At 39.1% G+C, this 25,628-nt stretch overlaps 1 protein-coding gene, 2 long non-coding RNA genes and 1 pseudogene across 4 annotated transcripts; 2 read left to right on the forward strand and 2 right to left on the reverse strand.

Annotated features, from left to right (window-relative positions):
- LOC109832986 (protein CDC73 homolog) lies at positions 1,497-4,350 on the reverse strand. The gene is given in 4 exon segments (XM_020400507.1): positions 1,497-1,773; positions 1,857-1,939; positions 3,498-4,159; positions 4,161-4,350. Coding segments are annotated over 4 exon segments (897 nt in total). The 5' UTR covers positions 4,220-4,350; the 3' UTR covers positions 1,497-1,680.
- On the reverse strand, positions 4,715-25,628 carry LOC109832987 (annotated as a pseudogene).
- On the forward strand, positions 8,849-11,776 carry LOC109832989. 2 transcript variants are annotated; one of them, XR_002245061.1, is made up of 4 exons: positions 8,849-9,362; positions 9,481-9,517; positions 10,504-11,302; positions 11,685-11,776. It is a non-coding gene; the product is annotated as an uncharacterized LOC109832989 (long non-coding RNA). The 2 variants fall into 2 exon arrangements; XR_002245060.1 differs by lacking the exon at positions 9,481-9,517.
- Positions 11,784-12,057, forward strand: LOC109832990. Its single transcript, XR_002245062.1, has 2 exons — positions 11,784-11,856; positions 11,919-12,057. It is a non-coding gene; the product is annotated as an uncharacterized LOC109832990 (long non-coding RNA).

A 25,628-nucleotide genomic window follows, 5' to 3' on the forward strand; every position in this document is an offset into this window, starting at 1 on the left:
ACAAGAGAGAGTCATGATGCCCAAATTTTTGAAGCAAGAAACAAACTAAACAAGAGCTCCTAAATATTGAACGTGCTGTAAACATGCCTTAGTTTGGACCTACAACAAAGCCTTGCTCAACCTGAGCATAGAAATACATCCAACAGAGTATTCCAAGAAGTTAAATCTTAGAGTAACTTGGACAAAAGATAGTCATAGTATTGATGCCACATTAACAGACAAACAAAATATTGCAGAGCTCTCTAAAAGTTTAAGATTTAACTTGAACTAATGTTGGACATACAATAGATATTTAAAATTTTAAATAGAGCAAACATAGTCAATCACAAATATCTGAAAACTGACTAATATAATAGATTTAACCATCCAAGCCGATGAACCTTGTTTTCTTCCTAGCATCATTATAAAATCAAAGTCCATTCATTTCTCTGAACCAATGCATCAATTTACCATAGTCCACTCCATAGGAACACTGCGCTCTTCCAACCAGTCAGATTTCCTGGCGTCAACATATAATATAACCCACGGCGCTATCAAGATACACAAAACCACACTTGCGATTGCATGTTCCTGGTACTAAAAGAACTTGTAAAGCGTATTGTTCCTTCCTGTTGTTTGAGTTCTTATATAAGAAAATCAAATAGAGGTATTAGAGCATCTCCAACAGCTTCCCCATATTCTTGAAATATTCAATTTTAGGGAATATGAAGGTTTTTTTTGGTCCAACAGATTCCCCATCTTATTCCCCAAAATAGGGAAGGAGGAGAAAAAATAGAGAGCCTTCCCCAAATCTGCAGCATTCTCCAAATTTTTGGGGAGAGCTTTACTATTGTAATAAATGCTATTTTTCAAAATAGGGAAGCTGTTGGAGTTGGAGCAAAAATAATTTGAAGAATATGACTTTTGTTTCTCCATTTTGGAGAAAATTTTGGGGAAACTGTTGGAGATGCTCTTAGTATTCCAAAATGCAGAATAGAACCATGGGTTTATCTCTATCAACTTATCCGTTCACATTCTTCAAGCATGTTTGTTCTAAGAAAGCCAAATATGCAAATGGGTCTTATAGATTTTTTGTCACCTGTCAACCCAAATACAAAAGAAGAAAGAATGAATGAAAAGGGAAAAAAATTGACCTTATTGTTGGTGTTGTTTGATCAATTGCAACAATAATAAAGCCTTTATTCTAAATATATTAGATGCATGAATCTTTTTCTCACTATCTCATCTGTTTACCTACTAGCTAGCATATTTGTTTTCTACCACCGTAACCCATGTTTCTTTAGGTATATGGTATACCCCAAACTTTGTTAGTCTATATACCACCAGCCTATCAATAACTTTTATGTGTCACTTCCTAATTCATGTTGCACGTCCACTGAAGTCACATCTAAGTTCTATTGAGTACACTAATTTCATATCCTCTCTTTTTAACTTTTGCTACACATTCACGCAAACATATACGAAATTAAGAATGACATATAAATAAGAATGAGAACATTCAGAAGAAGGAAAACTTTATCAACTCTAAGAAACTAACGAACATACAAACTGAACATTATATTTTTGACATTAACAAGCTGAAATAGGTTATAATCAACATTACGACAAACATAGACACTAAAGTTAGCTTTAAATGTACCTAAAAAAGACATACAGGAACAGTTACAAAACAAGAGCAGCCTATGTATGTGAGCGTGACCGCATGAATTCTTCCAGCCGGTTCCACACCTCAAGTGCAGCAGCTCTATCTTGGTGCCTCTTATTCTTGCTAATCTACATTACAGATACCATATATAAATATATCAAAATAAAACAAATACAAGCTGCATTCACGAAATTATAAAGCCTTCACTTACCGATATAATCTTTACATTCCACTGCTTCACTACCTTCGCAGACTCAATGCTGTCATCTTCAAATCGGACAAAAAACCCAATAACTGCAAAACATTTATTACCAATTTAGACACTTTTTTGGTAAACCTTGGAACATAACGGGTAAAGCATTGCTTTAAAAGCAAAATGTGAGAACAAGACAATTGAGGCATACTACGCCAAGAAAAGGCGATCGCCTGAGTGAACCAATGATTAATATTTAAAAAAAAAGCATAAAAGTTACAACATGCAATTAAACAAAATATCAATAAATCACAACAAGACAAATTAATCACAACTGAAGTTTTGTAGCCATCAACTATGGTAACTAAGAAGACAAACCATCTAAATAAATTAGCCAGCACCAAATACTAAATACTAAATACTGACTAGTAACTACAAACATAGATACTCAAGCGACCAAATTTGAACTCTCTAAGGTTCAACTTGTGGCATGTCCTCAACATGATATAGATACTCTCTAAGGTTCAACTTGTGGCATGTACTCAACATGATATAGATAATTAGGTACTATACAACAAAAGGATATACCAAGAAAACGAAAAGAAAATTCAAAAACAAAAAAACAAACTTTGCTTTCCAGCTATTGCCATCAGTACTCGGTGCAAAGCAGGGGCTTAGGAAGGTTGTCGCTAAAGACCAACAAAGAAAAATAAATGTAAGGAGACAACTAAAAGGAAATAATCACAACTGAATTTTTGAAATCATCAACTATGGTAACTAACAAGACAAACCATCTAAATATATTAGCAACTACCAAATATAAATAGTAATACTGACTAGTAACTACAAACATCGATAATCAAGCGACAAAATTTGAACTCTCAATTTTTAACTTGTGGCATGTAGCCATACCGAATATGATATAGATAATTAGGTACAATACAACAAAAGATCAACCAAGAAAAGGAAAAAAAATTCAAAAAGAAAAAACAAACTTTGCTTTGCCAGCTATTGCCATCGGTATTCGGTGCAAGGCAGGGGCCTAGTATGGAAGGTTGCCACAAAAGACCAACAAAGAAAAATAAATGGAAGGAGAATTAAGGAGTAATAATCCTTCAATTAAGTCGTGAAATTAGCTTGATAAATTCATCCTAATATTTTACTTTTTAGAATAAAGTGTATGCAGTAGAGCGTGCTTAGATTAACTTATGACATAAAATAAGGGGCTAAATAGCTCACTCAAAATTCAAAACAGAGGCGAACACCTTTCGTGTCTTGCCATGCACGCCTTAGGCGAGCTTTTAAGCCAAGGCAAGCTCCTTTGGCGCCAATAAGCACTGGCCTTAGTAGGTATAAAATCGTATTGCTTGAGTGCATGATACACTAGGCGTAACCATGATGTTTTTAATGCACAGGGGTAAATTGCACATAATCACCCTTGTTCATAATATCAGTAGCACTTATCATCCGTCAAAGCTTTGTTTGCACTTACTACCCATGAATTACCATTTTGAGAAGGATAAATTGCAAATGGAATAAATTACAACAAATTATTTGAAGAATGATTAGTGCTACGCAATATAAAGATCTCGACATTATCGATGAGGGTTATCTACCTTAATAAAAAATGCAAGTAAAAATGGCTAGATGACTACTCACTCTTGTTAAAGATCTCAACATGATCCTTAAAGGGCCAATCTTTAAACTGCCACTCCTTCCCCAACACAAAAACAGCCACAACCCGATCCCAGTCCTCCGGCTTAATCCCTACAGTCTTGTCCCTAACCTCATAAGCCGCCACCGCCCGATCCCTACTCAGCTTCTTCTGCACAGTCACACAATCCGGCTTCGTCGTCCCCACCTTCATCCCCTTCATCTTCGTCTCGCTCGGCACAAAGACCCCATCCTCCAAAAACTCCTTCACATTATAAATCGTGATCAGCGTCTGCGAAGCGCTCGGCACCAGAATAATCGGCACCCCTTCCCCAACCTTACTCCCTTTCAAATGAATCTTGGGCTTCTCAATAACATCAATCCCCGACGCATCACTCCCGATCAACCTACTCTTGGCCACAAGCCCATCCTTTCGCTGCTGCGACTCGATCCTCTGGCGCTCCTCCTCCCTCTTCGTCGACTGAACAAGAACCGTGTAAAAGTCGCGATTTTTACACTCCATAAGAGTTTCCCGATCTTTCAGCGGCCGCTCAAGAGACCTGATCATGGAGACGTAATCAACAACGCGATCGGGCGCCGAGGCGAGAGGATCGATCTGATTGCTGACGTCAGCGGCGGAGAGTTCAACTAGGGCAGGATCTTCAGGGGACGATCTTGTCGAGCTCGTTGCGCATCGTGAAGTCGCGAAGCGCCGTTAGAGGATCCATTGGAATTTTTCTAGGGTTTTCGAGAAGAGAGATGATGATTATGATGATGATGAGGGGAAGTGAGTAGGGTTTTTAAAAGCTTGGAGCTTCGGAGATTTCGATTCTTTTCATCGTTAGAGGTTTTCGCTTCTTCGTCCATTGCTTAAAACTGATTTGCATAATGGCATATATGTGGACTTGTGTTGCAAACTTGATTTTACATTATTTTTTTCCTGTGCCACTGTGACTATTCTAGCTGCATTCTATTTTTGTGCGGAACCAAGTATCAAAAATGATTAAAATTTTGGGTCTTAAAGCTGGTATGACAATAGAGGTTTCTTTCCACTTGTGTAAAATAAATTATATTGAAGAGAAAATAGGAATACCGATGCTGAAAACGCGATTAAAAGAACATAAAATGCAGCATTCAAGTCCAAACATCAATTCCAATCTAAAGGTGGGGGAAAACATGATAAGCACTTAGTTTACACATTTTTATTGTTAACAGCAACGCCAATCAAAAATTGAAGATTAGATATTCTGTATAGAGCTACAATATTCTAGTTTTATTGCTTGAACTGTCTCCAATTACCATCTAATTGGAGAGAATCTAAATCCTAACGAGGTGTTTTTGTCAAAATCAGCATCACTGAATTCAGCTTTGCATTCGAGAGCTTCATTGTCGACAAACTCAATGTGGTGGTGATTTTCTGGCAAAGGGAGAGGACAACCATGATAAGAGCCATTATTAGCACAATACCTCAAGAGCTTATCCCACACTGGATCCTGCAAAGAAAATGAAGATATGAGCTTCTTCAATGCATTTAAAGATGGCAAATTTTTAAATCACCATCAATTTTTGTTTTCTGAAGTGGTATGTTCGTCAGGATATTCCCTTTGATGCATACTAAATTTATAATTTGCAGGCAAGTTTATATACTTTAGACGCTTTCTTAAAAATGAATATAGAGAACAGTGATTGCTCAGTTAACTATCCACCTTGATGAGTTAGAATTTTATCTCATAATATCTGGCTATCTTGCCTTATTTGGTTAATTTTGTTATTACTTAGGTCTGTTAATTTACATATTATGAACATATCATGCATCCTTTGTATTTCTGTCCTGACTTTTTAGGATTTATTGCATCCATATTTTTGTATATGTCTCCATGTCATATCGTGAAACATATGTAAGATTAAGATAAGGATACAGACGCATTACAGGCATTGATGTTTTACAATTTTTTTCACTTAATTAATATCATGTGTAAGCTGAAAATGTTAAGTATTCTTATTTATTTTCTATCTTATTTTGTATTTAATCAGAAAAATATATAACAGAAATACTTTTTAGAAAATAGATCAGAAATACTTAATCATCTTAAATCAATCATTATCAGGTAAGGAACAACATATGCAAATAAAATGAAAGAGTAAACAGGAACAAAGCGAAAACAAACAAATGAAACCTTTATTTAGTTGTTTTATAGAAGTATTCTTTGCAAGGAGAAGTGAAAATTTCCAACTATAATAAGTAAGGATCGGGCACAAGGAAGCAATATTGTGTTTTACCTTCAGTATGTGTTGCATGGACACGGGTACGTCAACGTGAACACCATATAAGCCAACACGTGAAACATTCTAAAAAATCACATATGATACAGTTGTCTAATATTCATGTATTCATGTTTGATACATTCTAAAAATCTTTCTAGAGATCAAAAATCTACTCTAAATTGGATGTAGTCATGCAGATAAGCAAATTGCATGGATGCTTCATAAAGGAGGTACTCTAAATTGGATGTAGTCATGCAGATAAGCAAATCTTTCCCTTTTTCCGAAGTGATACCACTAAAGTTTGTTGGGTTTCCTCTGCAGGCTAAAAAAATTTATAATGTATTCTAGGTTTCACAAAGGTAACAGATCCTGAGAAGTTAGTAATACAATGCTTAATTTGTAAATGCATTTAAATAATTGAACACTTTCTTAATAAAGAATATCAAGAATAATGATTGCTTGACATATATCACATTTAATTTATAAGTTAAAAGTTTATTTCACAGTCCAGTCATGATGTTTTAATTTGATTTTATTTTTTTTTGGTAACTACTTGGTTGGGTTTACATATATATTGCCGTAATCATGCACAGTTTTCTGATTTATTGAAATTTATGGCATCCATGTACTTGTGTGTACTGTATCCATGTGTTATATCAGATAATGCAACATGGCAAGCCTTAAGATAACAAAGAATATAAACGCATTACAGGCAGACATCTTATCAATTTTTTCCCCTTAATTACTGTCCTGCATAGGCAGAAAAAACTAAGTATTATTTATATCCTTGCTCATCTTGTGTATTTAATCCGAAAAATATCAGTAATTATATATAATTAGCAAAAATTAAGCGGTATCAGTTAATGAACAACATATATAAATGCACGAAAGGAAAGCAGAAACAAAATGGAAAAATAACGGGAAAAATTGCAAAATAGACCGTTTTTGCTAATTATTTAGCAAAATAGACCGTTTTGCTAAATAATTAGCAAAATAGACCTCTTTTTGGCCAACAGGCCAAAAAGAGGTCTATTTTGCAAAACAGCTCAGAAAACATACGGGACTAGTAGTCCCGTATGTTTTAATCACGGATTAGTAAAATTTTCTACTCAGAAAACATACGGGACTACTAGTCCCGTATGTTTTCTGAGTCATTAATCCGTGATTAGTTGGCTCTAAACATACGGGACTAGTAGTCCTGTATGTTTTCTGAGCCTTGTTTTTCAAAATCGACCTCTTTTTTTCAAAAGAGGTCTATTTTGCTAATTAATTTTCAAAGTGGTCTATTTCGCTATATATTTCATAAAAATGGTCTATTTTGCAAATTTTCCCGAAAAATAACTGAAGCCTTTGTTTAGTTGTTTAAATATCAAAGTTGCCTTAGCAAGGATAAGAGGATTTCCTACTATGATAAGCAAGGATCTGGCACGGGTAATGGCAACGTTGAATCTCTGCCAATTTCCAAGAAAACCCAAGTTGTATGTTCGATCGAACTCATTATACTTAACAGTTGACCTGACAGTCGATATGATAATTATCTCCTTCTCTTGACCCTGAAATTGCTCCACACTTCCAACCTTCACATCTGGCATTTCCAGTGACTCCAGAGCCATCTTTAGCTTAACCACTTGCTGATGATATGGTGTAATTACTCCAAAATCAGCTTCTGTAAGCTCAAAATTCCTCACAAGTTTCCTGATAATCTCAGTGACTTTGCTCGCCTCAATCCTATTGAACCATGAAGGATTATTACCCTCCCTCTCATCACATCCTTGGATCCCTACAAAAAGCAAACGGAAGTTTTTGTTAGGAAGCTCTGCCCACTCAAACATGAATGATTCATTTTCCTCTTTAAGTGCAATCAATTCTCCCTCATAGAAAAGCTCTGAAGGAAGCTTCAAAATTGCTGGATATATGACACCGATAATTTCTCACTAACTTAGTAATGAAGTTCTCATTGCCACTATCATAAATATCATACTCAAAGATCCTCTCAAGGTACGATTTTTTCAACCCATAACTTCCTGCAAATTCCGAATAAATTACAGGACCCAGCTGCTTCGGGTCTCCAGCTAACACAACGACATATTCTCTTCCACGTAGGAATGATAATGGAACCATTGTCTCAGGCTAAGAAGCTTGGCCTGCCTCATCCAAGAAAATATGAGAGAAATGACCTCTTCACATTCCTTCAGGAAAAAGTAGGAATGCACTCATGTATGTTGATATTATGATTCTGTAATGCCGCAGTGCTTTTAAAGGAGGGCATTTGAAGACCATATCCTCAAAGAAGCAGAACTGGACGAATTCAGGCTTAATGTCCTCATAAGGTCGACTCGAGGCATTTAACCGAAATATATCACTTTTCTTCATCTCAATCCCTTTGACATCTATCAGTTTCTCCAATACGTTGTCTGCTGCACTATTCGAGGAAGCACACACTAGAATTTGCGCTTTTGGCCTTCTAGAATAAACTTGTAGAATTGCCTCGACTAGTGTTATTGTCTTTCCAGTTCCTGGAAGCCCATGAATTACATATGGAGAACCTCCTTCGCAGCTGAGAATCAATTCAACAGATCGTGCCTGCTCCTTATTGATATAGGGATTTATAGGGACGAGTGGAGAGAGTTTAATTGCACTTCTTAGAGATGGTTTGGATGGAAAAAGGATATTTGGGCCTAAGTTTGCTGCTGCATTAATTGCATGATACAACCTCCTCATGGTTGTTCTGTTGTATGTGAAGCTGACATTGTAAAGGTTTTTGTTTTGATGGCGATAGTGTACTTCATCGTCGAATTTCAGAAATATCTGATCTGCGTCGACTTTGTGAATGTAACCCTGAACAGTAATCCCATTAGTGACAGAAGAAAAGATTCGAGGATTATTGCGGTATGGAGTTTGGGAAGTTTTTTAAATTAAAAAAAACCTGATATGTCTTATTGTCATTAGAATATGGAACTACAAGCTTTGCAAAAATGTAATCTCCATAGACAAGTGAAGGTCTCTTCTCGGCTAGTCCAGGAACCTCAAGAGATAAAAAGTGGTTTCCTCTCCGCTTCATCGTAACAAGCTCCATGTCATGAGTTCTCATCTCCTCCTGCATTAGCACATTTTCAACTTAGGCTGCGTTTGGGAACTTGGATTTGGACCCTGGATTTAAAACTCAGGGTATTTCAAATCCAAATCTCTAGTTTGGACTTCAAATTGGGCTGAGATTTCAAATCCAATTATTTTAAAGAGGAGATTTTGAAAGCCCAAATACAAGTATTTGAAATCCCACCCTGCCCCTTCGAATTTGACAAATCCAGATACTGACTCCTCCTCTCTCGTTTCGCGATCCCGACTCCTCCTCTCTCTCGTTTCGCGATCAACGCTGGTAACTCTCCTCTCTCCCCTTCTCCTCTCTCGTCGAAACCCTAGATCTGATCTAGGGTTTCGGTCTCCCCCTTTCTCCTCTCTCTGCCCCTTCCATCTAAACCCTAGATCTGTGGCTCTCAATCCTCTTCATCTCCCCCAAAATTGAAGGATCGCTGGAGAAAGATCAACGCCGATGGAGTGTCGACGAAGCAGAACATGAAGACGGTAGCTGATTTCGTTGCTGACAAGGTTTGGGTTCTGAATTGATGAATCTGTTGAATTTTACATATTATTTGGTGATTTTAAGTTTTTATCTTCTTAAGAGTAATGATCCTCCATTAAGAGATAATGATCCTCTTATATGCAGAGCAAAATCCACAGGTTATTTTGTGCTTATATGCAGAGTAAGGATTCCCTATTGTTTTTTTTGCTATTTTTTATCTTCTTATATGCAGAGTAATGATCCTCCATTATGGCTGAAGTAAAACAAGTATAGCTTTTGCTTTATAATTCGTATCAACACAATCTGTTTTAGGTTTTAGAAATTAGAAAGAATTATTTATTCACTGGTATATAATTTATAAGCATATGGTATACAGTTATGCTCAGAAATAGCTGCAACATTAGTCTAGTTTACACTTTACACAGAGCTTCTCTTTTCAGATTATGAAGACAAATCAACAATTTGATAGTAGGTAGACCTCATAGTTGTCTAAGTTGAGAGTAGGAAAATAGCCGCTGCACTAGCTAAATATGTCCAGTAACACATGCTTATCTAATATATATTCATGAGATAAATGTGTAGGATCAATAATTTCTTATTTGGTTTTGAACGCGAGAATTTGAAACACCCAGTAGGTAACACCTCTCTTGTTGTTCATCTTTTTGTTGAATTTTCATATGCAACTTTGTGCTTTGAATACTTTACTTCTTGTAGGTATGGATTGTCATATTTGTTCATTTGCTACTCTATGCTTGTTGATTGGTGTCAGTGGACACATTTCCTTTGAATGATGATTACATGGTTGTCAACATCTCTTGATGGAATCTCACTGAGAAAAAAATTGTTTGTTAATGTTATTAATGTATATTTCCTTCATGCTCTATTTTAATGGATCAATGACCTGTGTCTGTGTGGGGTGAACTTCACTAGTGGTTTATATTTGAAGGCATGCATGTTTTACAGTCCCGTGATCGGGAACAACTCGGAGTCCTGTAAATAGAGCATGATTGTCAATTGATTGATATTTTTTATATTTTTATTCTCATATTTGAATATCTCAATGTTTTCCTATATTTAATATCTCTGCTGATGCATTCCTAATTTTCCTTTGAGTTGGCTATTGTACATTTCTCTCACCACCTATTTTGTGGCTGCATTTGTCCGCAGGCAGCAACTAGAGACAAAATAAGGAACTTACTAGACCAAGTGATTTGTAGATGTGAAGTGTTAATAGTTTTGCAAAGCATCTTGCAATTGTAAGTAAGAGAAACACGACCTTATTGCTATTTAGTAGTTTAGTATTTTCATAGCTACTCTCCTTTATAGATGTATTTTGCATAGACTCTGCTATTAGCTAAAAATATTCTAAGAGGTAATATGTGCATATTTAATGTGGTCAAGATTTTGTTGCTTCATTCCTTTTTAAAGCAAAGGTAGATAAGGTAAAGGAAAAAATCTTTCAGACACACCAAGTTATTTCTTCAAAAACCCAATTCTAAAATGAACACAAAATTAAAAATTTCATACCCTCATCTCCTGAGTCACTCAAGCAGAGGTACAGTACAAGTCCAATGGCCATGGCAGCGACAACAAACTTGATTTCTTTGTGTAACATCAAAGAATCCTTACTCTGCATATAAGCACAAAATAACTGAAGAAATCTTGCAAGTTATTAGGAGTTGCCGAGGACTTTGTGTTTACAATTTTTATTAGGAGTCATTTGTTTTGTTTTCTGTTTTGAATGTCAAATGGGTTGCCAAGGAGTTATGATTGATGAAGATAACCCCGATCGATGGAAGGAGATTATTTCGATAATTGGAGGGAAAAGGAGTGAGGAGGAAGTTAAGAAGCATTATGAAGCTTTGTTGAGGGATCTTAATATCATTGAATCTAGTATGTTTGATCCATAATTTGGAGAGGCTCAGGACTGCACTCAAGATATTACTTTGACTGGTGATGAGCAAAAGTAAGTTCCATGTACGTTATGTTAAATGTTTCCGTCCCCCCCCCCTAATTGCCGCAGATATGCCCTTCTTTGATTGAATTTTTTACAAAATAATGAATTGATATCTTCTCTGTCATCAAAGCACCATTTGTCTTTAGTTATCTCCATGTTGCTAATATCTTGCATATGTTTAGTCTGCAAGAAATATCAAGCTGGCTACACTTATAGAAGTAGCTGGTTCTTTGTCTACATCCTTTTCCCATGGATTATCCTTTTTTTAACCATCTCAGCATTTGACTCTATATTATACATGCATTGTTGCTTGTAGTGAAAACTGTAATGCATAAATTTGTTTCTGCTTCTTTGTCTAATATATATCAATCAATGTTTTCTGTTTCTTCAGGATCTGCAATTACTGGACCAATTGGAAATGAGTGTGCTGATTTGTGGCCTACGATTGCTAGTGCAGCCAATGCCATTGTGTAATATCCAGATTTTTCTGGAGTGTGCTGATTTGTGGCCTACGATTGCTAGTGCAGCCAATGCCATTGTGTAATATCCAGATTTTTCTTCAGGTGTCAGTGAGGAATTGCTAGTGCAGCCAATGCCATTGTGTAATATCCAGATTTTTCTTCAGGTGTCAGTGAGGAGTAGTAGTGTCATGTTATTTGTTATTGAAAAGAAAAGAGAGTTTTTTAAATATGGATCCATATTTGTATTGGAAGTTTTTGTTTTCCAGTGACGTACATATATTGGAATTGATATTCTGGGATCAAGCTGATGGTAGCATTGTTTTCCTTTTGTTATGAAATTAAATGGTGATGGTTTGAAGATAATAATGGTGATGGTTTGAAGATAATAATGATTCATATATTGGATATCGTTGTTGAAAATTTATTAATATATAAGCTACTAGAAAATTTGAAGATATTTTGTCAAACTTCTCAGGGGCTTTGTGAAATTTATCCTAACTTTTACCTCAACATAAACCTTAATGTCGGCATAAAAGATTGAGGAGTTGAGAGAAAGCATAAATTTTCTTAAAACACAAATTCTGAAATCCAAGTTCATGTATAATAAAGTGCATCCAAACACTATATTTGAAATCTTTGATTTCAAATCCTTGCATTTTGTAAAGATACCCAAACAAAAGATTCTATCAAATCATTGATTTCAAATCCTAGATTTAAAATCCTTTGATTTTGAATCAACATTCCAAATCCAAATCTTAGTTCCCAAACGTAGCCTTAGTAACTTTTTGAATTTTGGACTTTTAAAGTGTTAGCAGTGCCTTACATCCATTCAGTTCTGGGTTTATTTAGGAAAGGGATGAGATGGGATTTAGTCCCATTCTAAAAAACAACTAGATGGATTAAGTTTGATTGTAATAATGACTGAAATAGGTGTTGGTTCACCTCACATGGGCGGCCAGCAATCAAGTAAAGAGGCTGGGCATTGTCAAATCCTGCGGCCCGCCCACCTCTCTTTGTCAAAGCATAGGCTAGCAATAGGGGAGGCTATTTTCGCTGAGCAACAACGGAAAGCAAGCTGACCAAAGAAAAACTCTCTCCCGTGGGACCCACGCATGGAAAAATGCGTAGTTCATTTCTCTATAAATTGATGATCTCTCGCTCAGTATCATCATCCAAAAACCAAAGAAGAAATAACCTCAGAAATATAGAGAGTTTTTCTGAGAGACAAAAATTGAGAGCCAATTTGTGAAGTTTTATCCACAAATTGAAGTTGTGTTGTTAGAAAGTTTAAAAGAGAGATCCACCTAAGGGTGAAGTGTGTAATCCCATTATTGTTATAGTGGAAGTTTTAAGTGGCCTACGGGTCCCGTGGTTTTTACCTCTTTTTGGAGGGTTTTCCACGCTAAAAATCTTTGGTGTCATTTTGTCTCATTTAGTTGGGGAAATTATCCTGGGATTTCTCAATCTTTCCCAACAAAGTGGTATCAGAGCCAAGGCAGGCTCAGGAGGCAAGAGAAAGAGATCATATACATATTATACCACACTGGTATAGACGTATATCCGGTGACTATTTCACTATTCACGCCGGAGTACTATTCATCGCCGGGTACTGTTCATCACAGGAACACTGTTCATCTCCGGAACACTATTCATCGCCGGAGCACTATTCACGGTACTGTTCACGGGTACTATTCAAGCTTGGCAAAACCTGTTGGCTAGCAATTCAAATGGAGGAGAACACCAACACCGGCAATATGATCAAGTTGACTGCATTTAATTATGCAATTTGGAAGCCGAAGATGGAGGATCTTTTGTACATTAAAGATCTCTGGAAGCCAATTGTAATGCCAAAGGAGAAAGCAGTGACTACAACGGGCGACAAAACAACTAGCACCTCGGAGGCCACATCCGATGCTGACTGGATCGTGCTAAACCGAAAGTGTGCTGCTCAAATCAGGCAATGGATCGACAAAAGCATTTTTCAAAATTTTGCTAATGAACACGATGCTCATGTTCTTTGGCAAAAATTGGAGAAAATGTATGCAAGGACAACCGCACAGAATAAAGCTAATCTGATGCGACGATTAGTCAATTTGAAGTACAAAGACGGGAGCAGCGTATCGGAACACATGAGCGAGTTCCAAGGCATCGTAGATCAGCTCAACTCTATGAAGATGACCGTAGACGACGAGTTACAAGCACTGTTGATGCTGAGTTCTCTACCAAAAAGCTGGGACACTCTAGTTGTGTCAGTTAGTAACTCTGCTCCTGACGGAAAGCTTACCATGGACATGGTAAAAGACAGGATGCTGAACGAAGAGTCTCGACGAAAAGACGAAGGATATGTTCCTGAAAATGAAGCGCTTGTTACAGAAAGACAAGGCAAGCAAGAATGGAGAGGAAGAAGCAAAAATCCCCGTAACCAAAATCAACAAAGAGGACGGTCGAAGTCCAGATCGAGGCATGACAAGAAGTGTCATCATTGCGGCAAGCCAGGACATTTCATTCGAGAATGTCGAAAGTTAAAGGCAGAAAAATCCAGAAATCAAGAATCAGAAAACCGAACAAATGACACTGCAACTGTCACCGAAGAAGTTGTCATTGTTCGAGATGATGATTATGTCAATCTTGCATGTCAAGATTCCACATGGGTAGTTGACTCAGGTGCTTCCTACCATGTCACCTCACGGCGGGATTTCTTCTCAACCTACACTCAAGGTGATTTTGGACAAGTGAGGATGGGAAATGATAATGCATCCAAAATTATCGGCATCGGTAAGATTTATTTAGAAACTAACCTTGGATGCAGGTTACTTTTGAAAGACGTGAGGCATGTTCCTGATATCCGCCTCAATCTGATCTCCACCGGAATGCTTGATGACGATGGCTACAGTAATTATTTTGGTGAAGGAAAATGGAAGCTTACCAAAGGCAACTTGGTAGTAGCCAAAGGCAAGAAAGATACAACACTTTATCACACAGAAGCCAAGTTGTGTAGAGGAGAAGTAAATACCACCCGGAAAGAAGTTCCCACCGAGTTATGGCATAAACGGCTCGGCCACATGAGTGAAAAGGGTCTCAAAATTCTTTCCAAGAAGGAGCTCTTGCCAGGAATGAAAGGTACACCATTGCGTACTTGTGTTGATTGTATTATGGGAAAACAACACAGAGTTGCATTTCGTAGTTCCCCACCATCTAGAAAAGCAAATATTCTAGATTTAATACACACAGATGTCTGCACAATGAGTCATAAGTCACTAGGACGTGCTTCTTATTTTGTGACCTTTATTGATGACCACTCTAGAAAAGTGTGGGCATTTGCTTTGAAAACTAAAGATCAAGTGCAGGAAATCTTTAAGGAGTTTCATGTAAAAGTTGAAAGAGAAACTGGCAGACGTTTGAAGTGTGTACGTGCAGACAATGGTGGTGAGTATTGCGGACCATTCGAGAAGTACTGCAGAAGTTTCGGCATCAGGTTGGAAAAATCAGTACCAAAGACACCTCAACACAACGGTGTAGCAGAAAGGATGAACAGGACCATTTGCGAAAGAATCAGATGTATGCTCTCAAATGCAAAATTACCAAACTCCTTTTGGGGGGAGGCAATGAGGACAGCAGTCGATTTAATCAACCTTTCTCCATCAGTTCCACTGAACTATGACGTACCAGAAAAAGTCTGGACGGGGAAAGATGTTTCTTACAAACACTTGAAAGTATTTGGCTGCAGGGCATTTGTTCACATCCCAAAAGACGAGAGGTCCAAGCTGGATGGAAAAACTAAGCAATGTATCTTTTTGGGATATTCCCATGAAGAGTTCGGCTACAGATTCTGGGATCCTATTAACAAAAGGATTGTCAGAAGCAGAGACGTGGTGTTTCTTGAAGAACAGACGCTCGAAGATTTTGAGAAACCAGAGAAGCCACAATCAGATGAACTTCCAGTGAATCTGGAACCAGTCTCTCCACCAACAAATTCTGATGAAGGGGGAGCTACACCAGATACTGATGATGTTCCACCAGCTCACAGTCCAGAAACAGAGCAAGCTCCTGAACAAGTCCAACCAGAAGCACAGCTAAGGAGATCCACTAGGGAGCGACAACAAACTCGTAGATATTCTCCTAACGAGTATGTAATGCTCACTGACGGGGGAGAACCAGAGAGCTATGGCGAAGCTATCACTGACCAGCACAAGACTGAGTGGTTAAAAGCCATGCAGGATGAAATAAAATCTCTACATGAGAATCACACATTTGACTTGGTGAAATTACCACAGGGAAGGAAAGCTCTCAAGAACAAGTGGGTGTACAGGATCAAAAGTGAAGAAGGCAGCTCACAACCACGTTACAAAGCAAGACTGGTTGTGAAAGGATTCGAGCAGAAGAAGGGCGTTGACTTTGATGAAATATTTTCACCGGTGGTCAAAATGTCTTCAATCCGAGTTGTTCTTGGCTTGGCAGCTAGTCTGAATCTAGAAGTTGAACAACTTGATGTAAAAACGGCGTTCTTACATGGTGATCTTGACGAGGAAATTTATATGGAGCAGCCTGAAGGTTTCCAAGTCAAAGGGAAGGAGAAGATGGTATGCAAACTGAAGAAGAGCTTGTACGGTCTGAAACAGGCACCCAGGCAGTGGTACAAAAAGTTCGACTCATTCATGGAGAAAAATGAGTACAACCGAACGACGGCTGACCACTGCGTCTTCATTAAGAAATTCTCTGATGGTGATTTTATCATTCTTTTGTTTTATGTTGATGACATGTTAATTGTAGGTCAAGACTTTGGCAAAATTAACAAGTTGAAGAAAGAGTTGAGCAAGTCATTTGCAATGAAGGACTTAGGACCTGCAAAGCAAATTCTTGGCATGACGATTACTCGCAACAGGCAGAATCGAAGAATCTGGCTATCTCAAGAACGATATGTTGGAAAAGTTCTTGAAAAGTTCAACATGAGCAAAGCTAAACCTGTCAGTTCTCCACTGGCGTCAAATGGATATTCAGGTATCTCAAAGGTACTTCCAGTCATTGTTTATGTTTTGGTAATAATGAACCTGTATTAGAAGGATATACAGATTCAGATAAGGCTGGCGACATGGATACGAGAAAGTCTATATCCGGGTACCTAATAACATTTGCAGGGGGAGCTGTCTCATGGCAATCACGATTACAAAAGTGTATTGCCTTAAGCACCACAGAAGCAGAGTACATCGCAATCACTGAAGGTTGCAAGGAGATCCTGTGGATGAAGAAGTTCCTACAAGAGTTGGGTCAGAACCAAGAAAATTATATTCTCTATTGCGACAGTCAGAGCGCAATTCATCTCAGCAAGAACTCAACCTTCCACTCAAGGTCCAAACACATCGACGTGAGGTATCATTGGATTCGTGATGTGTTGGAAAATAAACTACTGCAAGTTGAGAAGATTCACACCAACGACAACGGGGCAGATATGATGACGAAGACTCTGCCTAGAGAAAAGCTTGCTATCTGCAGAGAGATTGCTGGTGTAGAAGACCCCTGTCCCACATGAGGTGAAGGGGGAGATTTGTTGGTTCACCTCACATGGGCGGCCAGCAATCAAGTAAAGAGGCTGGGCATTGTCAAATCCTGCGGCCCGCCCACCTCTCTTTGTCAAAGCATAGGCTAGCAATAGGGGAGGCTATTTTCGCTGAGCAACAACGGAAAGCAAGCTGACCAAAGAAAAACTCTCTCCCGTGGGACCCACGCATGGAAAAATGCGTAGTTCATTTCTCTATAAATTGATGATCTCTCGCTCAGTATCATCATCCAAAAACCAAAGAAGAAATAACCTCAGAAATATAGAGAGTTTTTCTGAGAGACAAAAATTGAGAGCCAATTTGTGAAGTTTTATCCACAAATTGAAGTTGTGTTGTTAGAAAGTTTAAAAGAGAGATCCACCTAAGGGTGAAGTGTGTAATCCCATTATTGTTATAGTGGAAGTTTTAAGTGGCCTACGGGTCCCGTGGTTTTTACCTCTTTTTGGAGGGTTTTCCACGCTAAAAATCTTTGGTGTCATTTTGTCTCATTTAGTTGGGGAAATTATCCTGGGATTTCTCAATCTTTCCCAACAATAGGGTTAATCCTTTTGAATGGATTTGAGTCCAAGTAGATTACTGGCCTTTCCAACACAACATCAAGTATGTTTTACAATCCCTCAGAATATCACTAAACATGAATATAAATTAAAGTGGAATCTCCATAGGCTCTAGTTAAAGACTATCTGAAATTTTAATTCATATGCCATGATCATAATATTCCTTCGTGACTTATTATCCCATTTCAAAATTCTGTAACAATAAGTTAGTCCAATGTAGTAGTTTAGGAACCATAATCTCCAAAAATGGTTTCAGATAATGCAATAAGGGTCAGTTTCAATTACCTCTAGATGAATTTCTTCCACTGCGAGCAAAGTGCTAAAGAACTCAGCATAATTCTTCCTACTTAGACCTTCCATAATGACATCGGGAATTAATCTGCTTATTCTGAACCAGTTCACGAATATTTCCGGGTATCGCAAATTGAGGAATATTGCTCTGGGTTCTATGTGTTCTTGACCGTGGAGGACAAGAACCAGCCACATATTGATCAACAACAAACAATTTACCACGAGAACCTCTAGCATAAGGCTTATTCGAAACTAATGCCTGAGAAACTTTGTCCTCAGGTAATAAAAAGGCCACCCTCTCAATTTTCTCATCTGTAGTATCAAAATGTATAATCGAAGTGTGCAAACCGATATCTTTTGGCTTGCACGAGACCCAAATTGTAAGAGTCTGATGAGGCTGAAGCACTCTATCTTCGATATCTGTTGAGCCCACAAAACGGTGGATTTCTTCATCAGCGGCATCAGCTGATGGAGGTTTCATCAAGGAGAGTGTATAAGAGCCTTCGGGGTTCGAAGAGAAGATTCTAATGCCCCATAAATCAATTGGATCAGGAGTGGTGTTTGGATAGTAATTGCATCTGCCGAAGTTTCTCCAATGAGAGCAGACTGAGGTTTCCTGGCGATAAAAGGGAAGGGTCTTGATATTATAACTGGGCCTTCTTTGAATAGTTCAAAATTGCAGAGGAATCTATCATCCTCAAAGTCTAAGAATCCAACTTCTTCTTTTTCTCCGATCACCGAGTATTCTTCATTGCTGTCAGAATCATAGCCAGGAGCCATTCTCAGTCAATTTACACGAGCAATGAGGCCAGTGCTGCACAATCGAAAGAGACTTAGAATTCACTTCTTCAAAGTACCATAAAAAGTAACTGATATCACAAATGCATTCACAATCATATAACATATGATTGATTTAACTAGCACAAATCAACGTTAAGTGATTTACAAGAGCAATGCCAGAATGTGGACCAAGATGGACTAACTAGTTAATAGCCTCCCAATCTAACTTGACAGAAAATTGGGAACTGCTAATGAAGTACTACTGATCCAAAATTATCCAAAATATTTCAATCATTCCATATTCGATATGGGACTAAACCCATGACCTATTCATTATCAAGCTCATTTATTCACCAGAAGAAGGTTAATTTCCCATTAGAAACCATAATCCTATATGCAAAATAATGTACTATGTGTTGTGCGCCACGGAAGCCGATTCGACAAATCAATAGCACACACAAGAACAATAATAGACCACAATAATACAAGCAACACCCAATCACAGCAAGAACACAATATTTTTACGTGGTTCGATAATTTTGCCTACGTCCACGGGAGCGGCACAATTAATTTCCTATTAATAACAAGAAATTACAAATAAGAGAGAAGATCTCAAACTTGAGATCTCTCAACAAATAGCTGGTGATTTTAATCTAAAATCACCGCTCAAAATACACTCTCTTAGATTATCCAAAATAAAACCCCCTATTTAACCAAACCAACCCCCTTCTCCTTAATTGATGAGAACAGGGACGGGGACAAATTTGAGGGCTCAAAATCGCAGAGAATGAGCCGCTGGAAGAAGCTCCGCTCTTCTCCAAATTCGCTCCGCCGCTCTAGGGTTTTCAACTTCGCTCCGCTCCACTACAACACGAGAACAGGGTTTCCCTTTTATAGGAAAACCCTAGGGCAATCTCTCCAGCTGTGTCCAGCTGGCTCCCATCAAATCCGGCGAGCTCGAACCATCTCGCCTGCAGGCGAGATTCAATAGGCGAGATCGAACGTCGCCTACAGGCGAGTTCGAGACCTTGCCTCCCAAGATCCGTCTGCACAAACATCGCCCGCACGACCTCGCCATTAGGCGAGTCCACTACAGGCGAGCTTCCTCGCCTCCTCAACTTCGTCATCGAAGGCGAGGTTCGAACACAGGTTCGCCCTTCTACAAATCTCCACCTCAGCAAACGTTTTCCTAAAACTGAGCCGACACCGACCGCACCAAATGCCTCACGGGAGTGCGAACACTCACCCAAAATAACAATTTCTATTCACCCAATTGACTGCATCAAAACTGACTGCCTACATATCCTCTTGCCCAAGGAATCAAGTCTTCACGTAGTTCATCTCAAATGGCCGCCAACGACCTCAACAACGAAGAATGTTCAATAAGTTCAAACAATGACAAAACTTCACACCTGGTACAACTTTGGTCAACATATCAGCAGGGTTGTCTTTAGTATGGACCTTCTCCAACGTGACATCACCATCATCCAATACGTTACGTACAAAGTGAAATCTGACATCAATGTGCTTCGTGCGTGCATGATAGACTTGGTTCTTTACCAAATAGATAGCTGACATACTATCACAATATACCTGAATGGTCTCATGTGTAATCCCCAAATCATCCAACAAACCATGTACCCACAAAGCCTTCTTCACTGCTTCAGTCACTGCCATATATTCCGCCTCCGTAGTAGAGAGCGTCACTGTAGATTGAAGAGTGCATCTCTAACACACCGGTGCACTAGCCAATGTAAAAACATAACCTGTAGTGGACCGACGTTTGTCAAGATCTCCGACATAATCTGAATCCACGTAGCCAATACAATCCTGCCCTGTCTTATCATTCTTCACAAATATCAACCCAACATCCACGTTACCCTTAATATACCGTAGAATCCACTTTACGGTCTCCCAATGCCCCTTCCCGGGTTGTGCATGTACCTAGATACCATGCTCACGGCCTGTGATAAATCTGATCTCGTACACACCATAGCATACATCAAGCTACTCACTGCACTGACGTATGGAACTTTGGACATGTAGTCCCGATCCTCCACTAAAACTGGTGATATCAAAGCTGAAAACTTAAAGTGGGGAGCTAATGGAGTACTCACCACCTTGGTATTGCCCTCAAAACTGAACTTCTTTAGCATCTTCTGCAAGTAACTCCTCTGTGTAAGCTTCAATCTCACATTCACCATGTCTCTCTCAATCTCCATACCCAGTATCTTCTTAGCCTCTCCCAGGTCCTTCATCTCAAATTCAGATGATAGCTCCTTTTTCAATTTCCCAATAGCTGAAGTGTTCCTGGAAGCTATGAGCATATCATCAACATATCATAACAAATAAATGTGCTCACCATCCTGTAGCTTGCGCATATAAACACACGGGTCATAAGGGCTCCTCGTGTACCCTTGGCCAATCATAAAGCTATCAAATCTCTTGTACCGCTGTCGCGGTGATTGCTTCAGTCCATAAAGAGATTTCTTCAATTTACACACCAAATTTTCTCTTCCTGCAGCTTTAAACCCCATAGGTTGTGTCATGTAGATCTCCTCGTCTAAGTCTCCATGTAGAAAGGCCGTCTTCACGTCCATTTAGACCAAATCTAAGTCCAGTTGTGCTACCAATGCTAATAAAATCCGAATAGACGAATGCTTCAAAACGGGTGAAAATACCTCGTTGTAATCAATATCCTCAAGCTGTGTATATCCCTTGGCGACCAATCTGGCCTTGAACCGAATATCTCCAATAGAAGATCCCTTCTTCTTAGCATACACCTACTTACAACCAATAGCTTTCTTACCCTTAGGTAGCTTTGTAAGTTCCCAAGTGTCGTTCTTCTGAAGAGATTGTATCTCCTCCTCCATAACATTCCTCCACATAATAGAATCAGGGCTGGACTCTGCCTCACTGAATATGGCAGGAATCAAATCAACGACCTCCACAGATAAAGCATATGCTACCATGACATCATCATATCTAGCTGGCCGACGAATGTCTCTTATCGGTCTATCCGCTGTAATGGACCCCTGAGCATGACCATGCTCCTGAGTCTCACCATCCACTGTATCCTCCAAATGCTCGACTGTCATCTCAACTCCTTTCAGTGCCACCTCTGTAGGAGTCTCAATGGACACAGTGCTGACTGGAGTGGGTGGAGTCACATTATCATCCACCTGCTACGATATCCTCATATCTGATCTTCCTCTACCTGCTGAGAAACTCGAGGCTTCATCATGTACGCCTCATCAAATGTGACATCTCTGCTAATAACCATCTTCTTGTCTTGTGGATCCCATAATTTAAAGCCTTTGACATCTTCTCTAAATCCCACAAAGATAGCCTTCCTCGCTCTCGGATTCAACTTCCCATCACTAACATGAAAATAAGCTGGACACCCAAATATCCGAAGAGTCTCATAATCACTAGCCACAGAACCAGACCAACGCTCCATAGGAGTCTCCCCCTCTATCGCAGTGCACGGTAACCTGTTAACGAGATGGCTCGCATAAACTAACGTCTCGGCCCAAAAGAATCTAGCCAATCCACTCTGCGTCATCATACATCGCACCTTCTTCAGCAAGGTACGGTTCAGCCTCTCTGTCACCCCATTTTGTTGCAGTGTCTCTCTAACTGTGAAGTGTCTTCTAATGCCGTGATCCCAGCAAAAATACAGAAATGGATCACTTTTATACTCTCCACCATTGTCTGAACGAAGAGTCTTCACCCTTCTACCTGTCTGCAACTTTACTTTCTTCTTCCACTCCACAAATATATCCAGAACCTCATGTTTATGTTTTATGGTATATACTCAATTCCTCTTGGAATAATCATCAATAAAAGTGACAAAATAATTTGCCCTACCAAGCGATGTGTGCTTGGAATGGCCCTAAATATCTATGTGAATATAGTCTAATATACCTTGGGTGTTGTGAATTGCGGTGCTAAACTTCACTTTAGTCTTCTTCCCAAGAATGCAATGCTCACACAGCTCCATCTTACAGGTCTTTGTACTTTTCAATAGCCCATGTTTTGCCAATAACTGTAGGGACTTATCACCTGTGTGTCCAAGCCTCATGTGCCATAGTATGGTAGTATCCTCCTCTGTGATAATAGAAGTAGCCAGACCCCCTGTAACTGTCTTGCCCTTCAAGTAGTATAGGTTATTTTTCCTGACATCCCGTATCACCACCATGGACCCCTTCATGACCTTCAATGTAGCATCCTCTAAGATCACTCTATAACCAGCTGTCTCCAAAGTCCCAAGAGAAATAATGTTCTTCGTCAACTGCGGCACGAACCTCACTTCTTTTAACTCCCTAGTCACCCTGTCATGTATTCTGATCCGGACTGAGCCAATCCTACTAATATGACAAACGTGATCGTTCCCCATGAGCACTACGTCCCCTCTCTCCAACTCCTCAAAGTTGGTAAACCAATCCTTCTTAGAGCAAATATGAAATGTAGCTCCTGAATCAAGCATCCACTCCGTAGAGTCGGCATAACAAACAGACGGCAGTGCGGGATAAGAATAATCAGAAGAATCCGAATCTGAAGTGTCGCCAACAACTTTAGCAACATTCACCTCTGAAGCTTGTACAGTTTTCTACCTTTGTTTTCCAACTCTATCCTTCAACTTTGGGCACTCATTCTTTCAATGTCCCTCTTCTTTGCAAAATACACATTGATTTCTACAAATACTTTTATGGCCACCCCTATTCTTTGATTTTGAGCGGTTGAACCTTTGACGGTTTGGACTACGGCCACGAACTGCTAATGCATCTCCCGATGCCTTCTCAGAGGGCTCACCATCATTCTTTCTCAGCTCATAATTTACCAATGTCGAGGTAACCTCCTTGTAGCTAATTGTAGTTCGTCCATTTATCATAGTGAGAACAAACGTACTAAACTCATCATCCGGCTACGAACACAATAGTAACATCGCCTTGTCTTCATCCTCCACCATGATATCTACATTGATCATATCCGAAATTAGCTCTGTGATGTTGTTAACATGCTCCCGAATGGAAACTCCCCTCTTCATCTTGAATTGGTAGAACATCTTCTTCAAGTGAAGTCGATTCTCAATGTTCTTCGTCAAATATTTTTCATTGAGCGTTTCCCACAATCTCTTCGCCGACGTCTCGTTCATCACATTATAAATGAGATCCGGCGTCAAGCATGACCGAATAACCCTATAAGCCCTACTGTGCATTTTCTTCCAAACCCTATCATCAATATATTCGGGTTTCTCTTATAGCTTAAGAGTCTCCTTCAAATTTTTTGCATCTAAGGCGTCCATAACTTGACACCTCCACAAACCGAAATTGATCTTGTCGTCGAACTTTGAAACATCAATTTTAGTGTTATTGATGCTCAAATTTTAGAACGCCTTTGTCAAAGCTGACCCCGATGTACTTATAGCACTTGAACTAGCACTGCTTGTATCACCCATATTGTAGATCTACTCTCCAAACAAGAATCCAACAATGAATCCTTCGAACAAAACTCCCAAATCCAACCCGGAGCTCTGATACCACTTGTTGTGCGTCGCGGAAGCCGATTCGACAAATCAATAGCACACACAAGAACAATAAAAGACCATAATAATACAAGCAACACCCAATCACAGCAAGAACATAATATTTTTACGTGGTTCGGTAATTTTGCTTACGTCCACGGGAGCGACACAATTAATTTTCTATTAATAACAAGAAATTAAAAATAAGAGAGAAGATCTCAAACTTGAGATCTCTTAACAAATAGCAGGTGATTTTAATCTAAAATCACCGCTCAAAATACACTCTCTTGGATTATCCCAAATAAAGCCCCCTATTTAACCAAATCAACCCCCTTCTCCTTAATTGATGAGAACAGGGACGGGGACAAATTTGAGGGCTCAAAATCGCAGAGAATGAGCCGCTGGAAGAAGCTCCGCTCTTCTCCAAATTCGCTCCGCCGCTCTAGGGTTTTCAACTTCGCTCCGCTCCACTACAACACGAGAACAGGGTTTCCCTTTTATAGGAAAACCCTAGGGCAATCTCTCCAGCTGTGTCCAGCTGGCTCCCATCAAATCCGGCGAGCTCGAACCATCTCGCCTGCAGGCGAGATCGAACGTCGCCTACAGGCGAGCTCGAGACCTCGCCTCCCAAGATCCGCCTGCACAAACATCGCCCGCACGACCTCGCCATCAGGCGAGTCCACTACAGGCGAGCTTCCTCGCCTCCTCAACTTCGCCATCGAAGGCGAGGTTCGAACACAGGTTTGCCCTTCTACACTATGAACTATGATGAAATGCATCAGGAAAGTTTTCTTGAACATTACGCGGAAAGTTTTCTTGAACATTACCCGGAATAAAGAAACATAAATTGCAAGTGAGGGTTATAAAGAATGCAGCATATGGAATATGAGAATTATTGGCGTAAATGTTTTACAAAAACACCTTTATCAGTATCAAAATTGATTGGAGATAAAAACTAACCCACATTTCAATACCGTAGAAGATTCAAGTTATCAAATTGATTGAAGATAAATACTCTTTTCTGCAAAGAAGAGAGAGTTACCTTGAAATCAAAGATGAACACGGTTGTGTTTCTTCCTTGGCTATCAGAACTAAGATTAACCCAATATATAATTGAGAGAGATGGGCAAAATGCATTTTATCCTTTTATTTTGCTCATGCAGA

This window comes from Asparagus officinalis, chromosome 3, assembly GCF_001876935.1.
Source record: "Asparagus officinalis chromosome 3, Aspof.V1, whole genome shotgun sequence".
In the NCBI taxonomy this organism is placed as follows: Eukaryota; Viridiplantae; Streptophyta; class Magnoliopsida; order Asparagales; family Asparagaceae; genus Asparagus; species Asparagus officinalis.